Below are 13107 nucleotides of genomic sequence, written 5' to 3' on the forward strand. Positions count from 1 at the left end.
CTGTCAGGCTGATAGCTTCAGCTGATTGCCGCTCTATGCCCTGATTTACTCCCCGCGTGACCTCACACGGTCACAAGGGGAGAACCAGGAAGCTGTGAATGAATGCTCAGTCTCGCGAGTCTTCACAGCTGGGCCGCAGACAGCAGAGCTCGCAGACACGGCATGCTGTCACTAGGGAGACAGAACACAGAGCGTGTCGTGAATCAAAGGATGAGGAGCGCATGCGTCGGTGACGTCAACAAAAGTTAAAGGTCAAATTGCAAGAAAACAATACAAGTAAGGAGACTTTTACAGACAGCAATTAGTAGCTTTAGTCATGAGGATTAGAATGAGCTGAAGTTGGGTTGAAGAGTTTACAACCTCTTTAATAAGGGAGCAAGGAAGAGTGACGTTTTACTGGTTTCCTATAAATTCCCAAGTGGAACCCAGGAGGCCTCTGACAAACCACCCCCTATATCAGCTAGCACTAGCTCCTATAAGAAGTGTGGTAACTGTAGAGAGATTGCCCAGATCTCACACTAAGCCGTTTTTGTTATAGGTGTATTAACAAGTTGGCTGGTAAGGAGGCCTCAGGGTTAATGAAGGATTTCCTAAAATCTGTTCAGGAGGAAATGCTAGCCACTATCCAGTTCTTTCGCACCTCTGTAGCTTCAGCCCAAGTAGCAGACCCAGAAGAGCTAGCCCCTAAAGAGAGCCCTTCTTCTCAGGAAAGTTTACTTTCCATGGCAGGGCCGAGTGCTTTTCTGCCTGGTTCTCAGGGACTTCCCCCTGCTCAGGCTAGGGAAGAGGAGGACTTGGGGGAGGCAGAAAGTCTGAGCCCAGCTCTGGGGAGGAGGTTGATGTGGATCTAGATAGTAGGCAGAGGAGACCAAGTTGAACAGAAATCTGTTTGGTCTGGAAAATATAGAGGGTCTCTTTCAAGCTATCTATGCCACTGGAGAGATCCCTGAACACCCCCCCCCCTTCCCAAGGAGACCTCAGCACAGGATAATATGTATAGGGGGTTGGTTAAAAACCAGTCCGAAGTATTTCCTGTACACCAGTCTTTGAAGGATTTAATTTTTCAAGAATGGGAGGTTCCTGAAATTAGTTTGGTGAGACCAAAAGCGTGGAAAAGGAGATTCCCCTCGGTTAGTCGATTAAAGCCTCAGCTAACACCAGAAGGTGTTAACAGTCCTACAGACGCTAGGCTGGTTGGTCAGCATGGAAAAGTCATCCCTGGAGCCAGCTCAGGTTGAGACCTATTTAGGTTACCGGATAAACTCACGGGTACAAAAACTTTTCCTTCCAGGGGAAAAGGTGGAGAAAGTAGTCTCATCGGTAAGAAGGCTGATAGGGAACCCCCTCGTGCTCCAGGAGAGAGATCCTGAGAGTTCCGGGGCTCATGTCAGCCAGCATCCCAGCATTGGTTGGACGCATTTACACTCAATTCTTCCACCTTTCCTCCTGAGACAGTGTGATCGAGTCCCTGGACTAAAGTGTAATCCTCACCCGTCAGGTAAAAGCTTCCCTGAAGTGGTGGTCAATACCAAGCAATTTGGAGAAGTCTGAAAGTCACCACAGATGCAAGCACCTGGGGGTGGGGGGGCTCATCTGGAGAAAGCCAAAGTCCAGGGCACCAGGGACAAGGAAGTAGCCCAGGCTTCTTCCAATTTCAGAGAACTCAGAGCAGTGGGCGAAGCTCTAAAAGCCTTCGACAACGCTACGACAATAGCTTACCTGAACCAGCAAGGAGTTACCAAGTCCAGACCCCTCCTGGAGCTAGCCAAGGCAATCCTGGGCCGAGGGAAGGGTGGTCTCCTTGTTGGCTATTCACATAAAAGGGGAGAGCAACTGGGAAGCAGATTTCCTCAGCCACCAACCAATACGACGGGGAATGGGGGCTGAATCTGAAGGTGTTTCAGACATTAGTCCGGAAATTTGCCTGCCCAGAAATAGACCTATTTGCCAGCTTCAAGAACAAGAAGGTAAGGAGATTCTTCTCCCTCTCATGGGAAAGAGGGATGGAGGGCCTGGATGCTCTGGCACAGATTTGGCAGTTCGAGTTAGCACACTCATCCAGAGCACTGGCAACCTCTTGGGCCAAGAAAGCGGGAGCATCCTGGGAACAGATTTGCAGTGCACCCACCTGGTCCAGCCAAGACACCTTCCTGAAGCACTACTGAGTGGAGGTGCTGTCTCATCAAGACCTAGTCTTCGGCCAAAAGGTCCTACTGGCGGCGGTTCCACCCCAAGGTAGGCCTGTGGTTACTTTATTATCCTCTCATGTGTTGCCGTCCTGGAAGGTGAAGGGAGAAACCTGACCGTTAGACTTACCGCTAACAATGTTTCTACGAATCTTCCAGGATGGCAGGCCTACTTCCCGCCCAGTTAAAAGGGTGAGGAAAGAATGTAAAGAATAGGTGTTGAGTACCTAAGTGAATGTATACCCCTTGTGAATCGGTTGTGAGAAATACTTTTTTACAACTGAGAGACAAGGGGAAGGGTGCGGCCTTTTAACAGCTGTGAACTGATTGAGTTTCCTGTAGGGTGGAGCCTCTCATCTCTCATGTGTTGCTGTCCTGGAAGGTTCGAAGAAACACCGTTACCAGTAAGTCTTAACGGTCGGTTTTTAATATATCTTTAATTTTATTATTATTTAATATTGGTGTAGATTGTAGCATGTGCACAACTTACAACCAATTTTTCCATAAATGTGTAAAGTAATTATATTTATTTCTCTGTCGCTCATTGACAGACGCAGTCCTCTTTGATTAATATCAGTAGGGTTATACTGCCCCCTACAGGAGTAGGACACTAGGCAGGAAAAACGTTCTGGCCACACCTTAGGGGCAGTCCCAGAGGGTATATCCTCTCTCTCCCTGCTACAGGATATCATTTTTTTCTGCCTAGTCAGGAGTAAGGACCTAAGTTCCTTGCTGGGATCTCTGGTCCTGGCAAGCTTTTTTAGATAAATCTTTTTAGTTAGCTTTTTCTCTCCAGTTTTTGTTCCTGTGAGATCTTCAAGCAATTATGCTGGAGCTGGGCGACAGGCTGGATGTTGAGATCCAGTGGTCACCCCAGTCAGCCTACGAGCGCGTGCAGGCCCTAGCTCCGCGCTGGATAGGCCGCGACATAGTCCCACTGGACGGGGACTGGCCCCGCGAGTTAAACGTCCCGCCAGGTCGCCTACGACCAGTCAGGAAACTGAGTTGCGGCGTCCGTATTGGTCGACAGCCCCCCCACCTCGGTGGAGAGGGGTTCTGTTAGGAGTGGGTGCCCGCCTGTTCTGGTATGGTGAGTAGAATGTTCCCCCTCTCCCCCTGTCGGGTATCCGGGTGGGGTGGGGTTCTCGGCAGACGATCTGCTCAGGGGCTCTGGTCCCTGGAAGAATCCAGGTTACCGATAAATGTATTGGAACTGAGAGCGATCAGACTTTGTCTGATTCACTGGACTGAGCAGCTCCGGGGCAGCCCGGTGCGGATCCAGTCGGACAATGCCACGGCCGTGGCTTACGTCAATCACCAGGGGGGCACCAAGAGTGTCCTGGCGGCCATGGAAGTGGCCAGCATCCTTCGTTGGGCGGAACGATTTGTTCCAGCCCTCTCCGCGGTATTCATTCCGGGGGTGGAGAATTGGCAGGCAGATTTTCTCAGCCGTCAGATTCTGGATCAAGGGGAATGGTCTCTTCATCCAGAGGTATTTCACCAACTGTGCCTTCGTTGGGGCACCCCGGATGTGGATCTGTTGGCATCTCGACTCAACAGGAAGGTGCAGAGGTTTGTAGCCCGCTCCCGCGATCCTCTAGCGGACGCCGCAGACGCGCTGGTCGCCCCGTGGGGGCAGTATCAGCTACTGTATGCTTTCCTCCTCTCAAATTGCTGCCGAAACTTCTTCGCAGGATAGAGGTGGAGGGAATTCCAGTGATCCTGGTGGCTCCGGACTGGCCTCGTCAGGCTTGGTACGCCGACCTGGTCAGGCTGGTCGCAGACGCTCCTTGGCGACTTCCTCTCAGGGAGGACCTGCTGTCTCAGGGACCGATTTTCCATCCTGCTTTACGATCCCTGGCTTTAACGGCCTGGCTGTTGAGACCCAGGTGCTGAAGGACAAGGGGTTGTCAGCTTCAGTTATTCCTACTCTAATTAAAGCGAGGAAAGCGACTTCCAGAAAAGTCTATCATCGCACATGGAAGTCTTATATCGCGTGGTGTGAATCCCTTGGGTTTCCTCCACGTTCTTACTCGGTGACCCGAATATTGGCTTTTCTGCAACAGGGGGTTGAGCAGAAACTGGCCTTGAGCACTATCAAGGGTCAGGTTTCAGCATTAGCTATCTTCTTTCAGAAGCCTCTGGCTACTCATTCCTTGGTGCGGAATTTCATCCAGGGGGTGCGACACCTGGCTCCGCCGGTGCGTGCGCCCTTGCCGCCCTGGGATCTTAATTTGGTGTTGTCGGTTCTTCAGAAACCTCCCTTTGAAAACATTAGGGAGATTCCCTTGCTTACTTTATCCCAGAAGGTGGCCTTTCTGGTGGCTATCACTTCTACACGCAGGGTGTCAGAACTGGCCGCATTGTCCTGTCGTTCCCCATATCTGGTGGTTCATAGGGATAAGGTGGTTCTTTGTCCGAATCCATCCTTCCTCCCTAAGGTGGTTTCAGATTTTCATCTAAATGAGGATATTGTGCTACCTTCCCTGTGTCCTAAGCCCAGTCATCCTCGGGAGTTTGCGTTACACTCCTTGGATGTGGTTCGGGCGATTAGGGTGTACTTGACTACTACGGAATCTTTCCGTGAGACGGATTCACTGTTTGTGATCACGGATGGCCCTAGAAAGGGGTTGCCTGCGTCTGCCGCGACTATCTCCAGATGGATCAGACAGACGGTGGTACAGGCTTATTCTATTAAGGGTTGGGTTCCTCCGTTCCCTGTTAAGGCGCACTCCACTCGGGCGCTTAGTGCTTCCTGGGCCTTCCGCCATCAGGCGTCAGTGGTTCAGGTTTGCAAGGTGGCTACCTGGTTGTCGGTTCATACCTTTACAAAATTTTACAAAGTTAATGTGCTGGCATCGGCGGATGCCTCTTTTGGCCGCAAGGTTCTACAGGCCGCTGTTTGAGGAGACCGGTGGTCTACCTCGAGGGTTTTTTTTCTGTTGGGTTTTCAGTTGAGTCTCATCCTTTTGTCTGATGAGCCTTTAAGACTTCTGGTTGGCACCGGTTGGGCCTTCTGGATTGGATTTTGATTTCCGTTATCCCACCCCTCATTTGTGGCACTGCTTTGGGACGTCCCTACTGATATTAATCAAAGAGGACTGCGTCTGTCAATGAGCGACAGAGAAAATTGGATTTTTGACTTACCGTAAAATCCTTTTCTCTTAAGCTCATTGACAGACGCAGTACCCGCCCCTCTATTTTGAGTTGGGTTGGGTTAAATTCTCTGACACTGCTTTGTGACATAACTGACATCCTGTAGCAGGGAGAGAGAGGATATACCCTCTGGGACTGCCCCTAAGGTGTGGCCAGAACGTTTTTCCTGCCTAGTGTCCTACTCCTGTAGGGGGCAGTATAACCCTACTGATATTAATCAAAGAGGACTGCGTCTGTCAATGAGCTTAAGAGAAAAGGATTTTACGGTAAGTCAAAAATCTACTTTCAGAACTTTGTGTAACATTGGTTAGCCAGCAGTATGCATTTTCTGTGTGTTTTCCTACACAAATTTAGTTATTCACTTTTGTTTTGGCTCATTATCAAGGATATTATACGTTTTAAAATAGATTACCTTACACATATCAGGGCATGTTCAGAATAGAAATCCTGAAATCCTTAGTGTTAGTCTGACTGCATTAGTTTTCTTTTAATTTATTTTCACCTGGTGATTCTACCAGTAACACACTTCTGTCCTAGGGTAGCAACATTGACTTACCGTACCATATCTGCAAAAGAGCAGCTTTGTCACCCTAGGGTGCAAGCTTCAGACCTGGACTACAGAAAACTGTCCCCTCTCTAAATTCCCATAAAAGAGGAGGAGGTAGTCAGTTGAGGTAATGTGGGCAGAAGTGGATATGACTTCTTGGGATTTCAGTGCAGCAGAGACACTGGAATTCAGGTAGGATCAACAGGCATTTTATTTGTACTTATTGAACAGATAAAAAAAAAACCTTTTAATGGTATATTTAACAGATGAAAACCAAATAAGCCCATGTTCACAGTTCCAAATCGCATCCCATTGCCGTCAATGAATCTTTTCATATCGATTGGGAAAAAGGTTCTTGCACTACTTTTTACTTATTTCATTGCGACTTGCAGACTTCTCTTGTATAAAGTCACAAGCTGCAATAAAATCAGCAATGCAAATCGCACTGATGTGCAGCTTTGAAATCGTGTTTAAGTAGTGCAATTTCAAAGCAGTGTGAACAGTGGCTAAGAGAAGTCTGTTGTTAGTGTTTGCATACTCTTTAAAAAATACTTATATATAAATAAATCCCAACTGTCCCCGCTCATTCTACTCCATCAGCCACTTCTCCATTGGACATACTGTAGTGGCAGTCTACTTGCAAGCCCTGCAGCTTATCCTTTAGATCCTTAGAGCTCTAGGGAGGTTGTGGCTAACACAACCCATAACGCTTAACCACATACAGATGCATTTCTAGTTGCTGTGCTCAGCTGCTGCAGTTCCTGCAAAAGATTTTACGGTGGCTCAGAACACTCACCCGAGTGCATGAGCCCTAGGAAGAAGCTGCCATGTATGCATGGTATGTCTCTGTCTGTCAGCTCATTGAGCTGCACTGGAGCCACCTGAGCTGGGGTAGGCCATGGCAGGTTGGAGGAGGTCATTGCCTCATTTAAGCTAAGTTAAAAGGGTTGTGTATAGCGTGGGGAGGGTAATAGGATTTTTTTTTTTCTTTAAATATACATTTATCCCAGCATTCAACAAATACATTTACTATATAATATATGTAAATTTCTTTACCTGCCTTCCTTCCCTTATGAAAAATCTGTTGGCATGCAATATATCAATAGGATCTTAGTGTGAGTAAAAAACTTCTCAGAGAGTTGTATTGTGTGTGCTAGGGCATCTGGTATTCCACTTGATTGGAGGGCAAGGTTTTACAGGGTAAATGTCACTGTGCTTAAATATATGTACTTTTTTTTATCAAAAATGAACCAGCATATTATCAGACATTGAGCAGACTGTTTAAAAACTGGATCAAAACACTATCAGCAGTGTGTTTATAGACAGAAAAGCCCTACCCTGCTAACTGGTATTTCAAGGTGGCCAGGTGACCTAGCTTGACCTTAAATAGTTCTCTGGTAATTTTTTAAATACATATTCTTAATAGTGCCTGCTGTCAAAATAATAAAACAAAATAGTAATTATTGATAATTACTTTTGCTTAGGTACCAATGTCTGTTGTTAAAAAAGTCTATGTAAAGAGTTTTCCTTTTTTTTTTACATTTTGCCAATGCATTGCAATAACAATTTGTGTTCCTTTTAAAACAAGTTATGGCCATGTGTTTTGCTGAATATTATGAGCCTAAGCAACATTCTGAATTGTCATTGTATAACGAAGTGCTCTAAAGCAATGCAAACCTCCTGCATGTATAAAAACTTAAATGTCGGTTTTGCGTGGGTTCACCTTATACTGGACAAACTGCACATTGGGGATGTCTGGTATTACACTTAAGTGAACTTGTTAAAGTCACATTTCTTTTTCTAATATTCATTGGAATTAATATTCACATTTGTGGCTAATTGTATGCATAATCCAGCAGGCGAATTCTCTCTGCTTTGCCCATTAAAAAAAGGAAAAACAAATCTTTTATTTGCAAACAACACAACAGTACAGTGCAACAATTATGTCACCTAGGTGCATTAATAAGTATGTGTTACTATGAGAAGGACGCATTATAGATGTACAAATTTTCAAAAAATGTTTGATTTCTGTCCATAAAAAGGGAGGTTGATGCAGGAATTCTTCCCAATTTGTTGCCCCCACCAGGACATTCTAACAGTGGGGATTCTCCACTGTCAGAATTGCCTGATTATTATCCCCTATTCATTTTTATACAGGATTTATATAGCACAAACAGTTTGCGCAGGACTTTACAACATAATTGAAGAAGGTTTTCCAGTGGGTCCATTTGACAGAAGTCGATCTAACAATCAGCTTCTGTTGAACAGGGAGGGCTACACACAGATCGAAATTTGGCTAGCCCCTACTGAACCAACCAAATATCGATCTGTGTGTACCCAACTTTATACTCGTAGACAAAATGGGGAGGGTGGAGGGGGAGGAGGGTTGCTGTAATGTGTTTAGACAACCATAAACTGACCTCAAAACCTATTGTTCTGACTTAAAGATCTCGTGTGTGTATATAGCAAGCCTTGCTTAGTACTATGAAAACCGTGCATTGGCAGTTTTTAAAATATATTTTTGACTGTTTTTATTTCATTATTCTTTTTTTACTTAGGAGGAACGAAATCTAGTACATGGCAATGTTTGTTTAAAGAACATTTTGCTAATCAGAGAAGAAGATCGTAAGACAGGAAATCCTGCTTTCATCAAGCTCAGCGATCCAGGAATCAGTATCTCGGTGCTGCCAAGAGAGAGTAAGGGTGTCAGTTATTCCGTCTCACATGACTTATTTATTAAGACAGTGCAAATAGCTGAAACATTAAAATGTAATGTTTTACTGATATAACGCAATGAATTTAAATGTAATTAGTTGGAACTGGATATTGCATTTTGCACTGCCTTAAGCTTAAGGCCTCGTTCACACCATGGTGCAGAGACATCCGTTTTTCTGCACACATTTTGCAAAGGGCTCAAAGAAAACAATGGTTCTCTATGTGCCCTGTTTACAATACAATGCACAGATTTGTTCTGTGCATGAATTTGCAACGTGTATGCAGTTTTCTGCACAGAAATAAAATCTGACATGAAATCAACATTGGTTTGAACAGGGCACATAACTGACATGCATGAAAATTGATGTCAACCTGCATAGAAACTCACTGAAACGCACATGAAAACTGATGTGAAACTGTTGGTGATGATGTTAAACAGGACAAATAGAGGGTAGAGTTCCCGAACTGGTACACAGCTAGCAATAAAAACCTGCAGGTGTTTTAATCCCTCTCTACTCTATCCAAAACTGAAACAGGTTTTGCCTTCAGCTATACTCTAACTTCCTTAACAACTGTCTCTTTTTAAAACTCAGTACACTTTTTTTTTGGAAAACTAGGCAATAGAAGTTGTTTTACCAGAGTAATCATCTTGATAAATTTACACTCTTCGCATATGTTGTGCCAAGGGCCTGGGAAAAAGCGATGTATGGCGTTGCTTCAGTCCTCCAAGGCCATAGAATCGAGTGGGGGTCAGCTTGCCCTCACTCGACTTCCTGCCTAGGAGGGGAAAGGACCGGATCGTTTTCCCCGCTACCGACGGCTCCGGTAAGTGGGTAAAACGACCAGGAAGCGACGGGAGGGGGGGACACCTCTCCTGTCACCCATAAAAGTGATCCCGCAGTAAATCCGCTGCTGGGATCACTTTTATGTAGAAGAGCACCACCCGCCCTGTAAAAAAGTATCAGTGTCATGGCAGCTATCTGCTGCCCTAACCCCAGTATTGAACGTCAAATTAGCGACGTAAAACTGCAGCGGGCGGTCCGTCAGTGGTTTTAAATAGCTTTTGTTCTCCCAGTTTTTTTCCTTTGAGATCTACTATCAACTGCCGGAGTGGGTGCCGGGCTGGATAATCTAGAGCCATTGGTCACCCCAGTCTGGCTAGCGAGCACATGCAGACCACAGCTCCGCGCTAGGTTGTCCGTGACATTGCCCCACCGGAGGGGGGCTGGCCTGCGAGCTAAATGCCTTGGCCTGCATTGCAGAATTCCTCCTGGCTGACAGCCCAACATTTCAATCTGGTGGTCCCTGTGGGCCATTTAGCCCCCTTCCGCCCCCCCCCCCCACAGGTAGTGTGGTAGTTTGGGCTGTTTTTTTTTGGGGGCTGGGGCATGGTGCTGCACTAGTGGTGGGGGAGGGGGGTACGCTGCCGGCAACTAGTGTATTGGCTGAGGGGTGGGGGACTGTACCTGGTGGGGGCTCCTGCCCGGTTCCCCCCTTCCTTCTGGTGCCTTTCCTGGTTCGCTGGGAGCCTCATGGGGCTGCCATTTTCTCATGGTCTATATTGTATATAGGCCTGTGGCCATGTTTGTGTAGGTCAGCGGCCTTTTTTCATTTGTCCAGCATAGGAGTCAGCGGCGGCCATTACAGAGGATCCTCTTTGTGGCGATTTCCGCTGTGGGAGCCCCTCCTTGTTCCCTGGTGCTGACTCCTGGGTCTCTTCTTTCCCTGGATGCCACACATGGAGTGCAGTTTATTCTGGTGCTGCCACTGCCTGTCTGGTGGGGTGGTGAGTCCGGTGGGGTCCTCCCTCTCTCTGCTGCAGGGTTGTGGGGTGCTCTGTTGTTGGTGACTGGGTGGTGTTACCAGCACGTTGAGGGGGGGCCCTTTTCAGTGTTTGTCACTTTTTGTGGGGGTCCCCCTATTTACTCATGGAGTCTTTGGAGCACGTTTCCCCGCCTGACCCCCTCTCAGAGGCTACGGGGCCCTCCGGGTCCCAACCATCCATTGATGCACAGACGGCGGTCGTGGAGTCCTTTGTGTCACGGGTGGAGGTGGCTCCTAGGCTGCGGGCTAGCAAAAAGCATCCCCCGCACCTTGACTTTTCGGATAGTGAGGATGATTTCTCATTGTGTCTGTGTGTGAAATGTTAAAAATGGAGGATAAAGCTGCGGCGGAGGCACCGGTCTCTTTGGCACTCAGAAGCAGCCTAGAGTGGCAAAGGGGTTTCCTTTTCCCTCCTATTTTGACACCTTTGTGGCAAAAGAGTGGGAACGAAGAAATTGTCCTTGAGTACCATCAATGGCCAGGTGTCGGCCTTGGCAATCTTTTTTCAATGGCCCCTGGCCACGCACTCCCTAGTGCATACCTTTTTTTCAGGGAGATCGACATTTGACTCCACCAGTGCGGTCTCCTCTACCGCCTTGGGATCTGAACTTGGTACTTTCAGTCCTCCATTAGCCTCCCTTTGAAAATATTTGTGAGGTTCTCCTGCTTATGCTGTCCCAGAAGGCAGCCTTTTTGGTGGCGATCACCTCTGCTTGCAGGGTTTCGGAATTTGGGGCGTGATCTTGTCACACCCCTTACTTGGTGGTCCAGAAAGATGAGTTGGTTCTTCGCCCCTGTTCATCGTTCTTTCCTAAAGTAGTTTCTGATTTCCATTTCAATGAAGACATCATGTTGCCTTCCCTGTGTCCCAGGCCAAAACATCCTCAGGAAATTGCGTTGCATGCCCTGGATGCGGTTCGGGTGATTTGGGTGTACCTGGCAGCTATGGAGTCTTTTCAGAAGTCAGGCTCACTACTTGTGCTCACGAATGGGCCTCTAAAGAGACTATCCACTTCTTCTGCGACTATTTCGAGATGGATCAGACAGACGGTGACTCAGGCCTATTCGATCAAGGGTCAGGTTCCCCCTTTCCCTGTAAAGGTGCACTCTACTCCGGCATTCAGTGCATCTTGGGCCTTCCGTCATCAGGCATCAGCGACTCAGGTTTGCAAGGCGACCACTTGGTCGTCGGTACACACTTTCAAAAAATTTGATAAGGTGGATGTGTTGGCATCTGTGGATGCTTCTTTTGTCCACAAGGTTTTGCAGGCTGCTGTTAAGAGGGTCTGTTCACTCTTTGGCGGAGTATTGTTTCAGGTGGGCTCCAGTTGTTCGTTTTGTTGAGCTCCTGTTACCTGGTTGGCTATGGTGTAGCCTTGGGAATCTTTTTGCTGTTCCCACCCCTCATATTTGCCACTGCTTTGGGACGTCCCATTGGTCAAGGATCTTAAGGAGCTGTGTCCTTCAAAAGCAAAAGAGAAAATGGGGTTTTTGACTTACCGTAAAATCCATTTCTCTGATGTTCATTGACGGACACAGCACTCGCCCCTCTATGGAGTTGTAATACTTTTGACACTGCTTGTAACAAAACTGAGTACCTATAGCAGAGAGGGGGAGTATACCTCCTGTGACTGCCCATAGGCGCAGTCAAGTTTTTTACTGCCTAGTGTCCTACACTACAGGAGTAGGGGCCAGTATAACCCACTGGTCAAGAATCTTAAGGAGCTGTGTCCGTCAATGAACATCAGAGAAATGGATTTTACGTTAAGTCAAAAATCTTATTATTTTAAACCTCCTTGCGGCCGGATGTAAAAGGATGTTTTTTATGGATCTTAAAGTGGATTTAAATCCTCACATATAACCAGTGAAAAGTGAACAGCCTTTACTTTTCTCTTCCTGATTCACCTGTGGGTGTGGATTCTTGCCATTCACTGTGAGACAACTGATAGGAGGAAAGGCACACACCCCCTCTCCACAATAGGCAGAAAAAGGAAGAAAAATGAAAAGCTGTGCTGTGAATAGACCAGCTGTCTGCTAATATCTATTTCTATGCATCCACCCAACACAAAATTTTGCCTGGTTTTATCTCAGTCAACGGAGAACTTGTCAGAAGTTATCATGCTGATAACAGAAGAACTGAGCAGGAGAAAGCCACGGGACTTAGGGCTTTGAAGAGAGATAAATAAACACTACAGATAGATGTGCCCAGGTCAAATATCGTGAATGGGGTTTACATTCACTTTAATTGTTCAATTATACATTTTCTTTATACAATTCAATTAGTCAGTTCAGCCATGAAACCCTTTGTGACTGCTCAGTCCAAGATTTCAGTTAGACTAATCTTACCTCAAGACAGGGTCCTTATGTTGTACTATGTTGTATTATCCTTTAAGCTAGGCCGCAGTGCTCTGGGAATTTTTTTTTGTTCCTTTTTTTTTTTTGCTTTCTCCCCAGCATTTTTCCGTCAAATAATTTATGAGATGAGGGAACAAAAATTGGATGACATTTCAGGCTTCTTCTGCAAATGCAGGTTGCTAGGCTGTTAAATTGTTCCTTTGGCTTCAATACTTTAAAATATGCTTTTTAGGCTCATCAGGTTTGAGTGCTTGTCAATTGTTTTCAAGTTTTCCTGCCTTCACTGGCTGCATGTTCCTAATCAGTGACATGGAAAGTATTAAT

At 46.5% G+C, this 13107-nt stretch overlaps 1 protein-coding gene across 1 annotated transcript in view; it reads left to right on the forward strand.

The window, feature by feature from the left end:
* JAK2 (Janus kinase 2) overlaps positions 1 to 13107 on the forward strand; it is a 365079-nt gene that overhangs the window by 324948 nt on the left and 27024 nt on the right. The window contains exon 15 of the mRNA XM_082260416.1: positions 8448 to 8586. Within this exon, the coding sequence (XP_082116542.1) occupies positions 8448 to 8586 (139 nt within the window). The remainder of the gene's footprint in view (positions 1 to 8447; positions 8587 to 13107) is intronic.

The sequence above is a fragment of the Pelophylax lessonae genome, assembly GCF_965119305.1.
Source record: "Pelophylax lessonae genome assembly, chromosome: 1".
In the NCBI taxonomy this organism is placed as follows: Eukaryota; Metazoa; Chordata; class Amphibia; order Anura; family Ranidae; genus Pelophylax; species Pelophylax lessonae.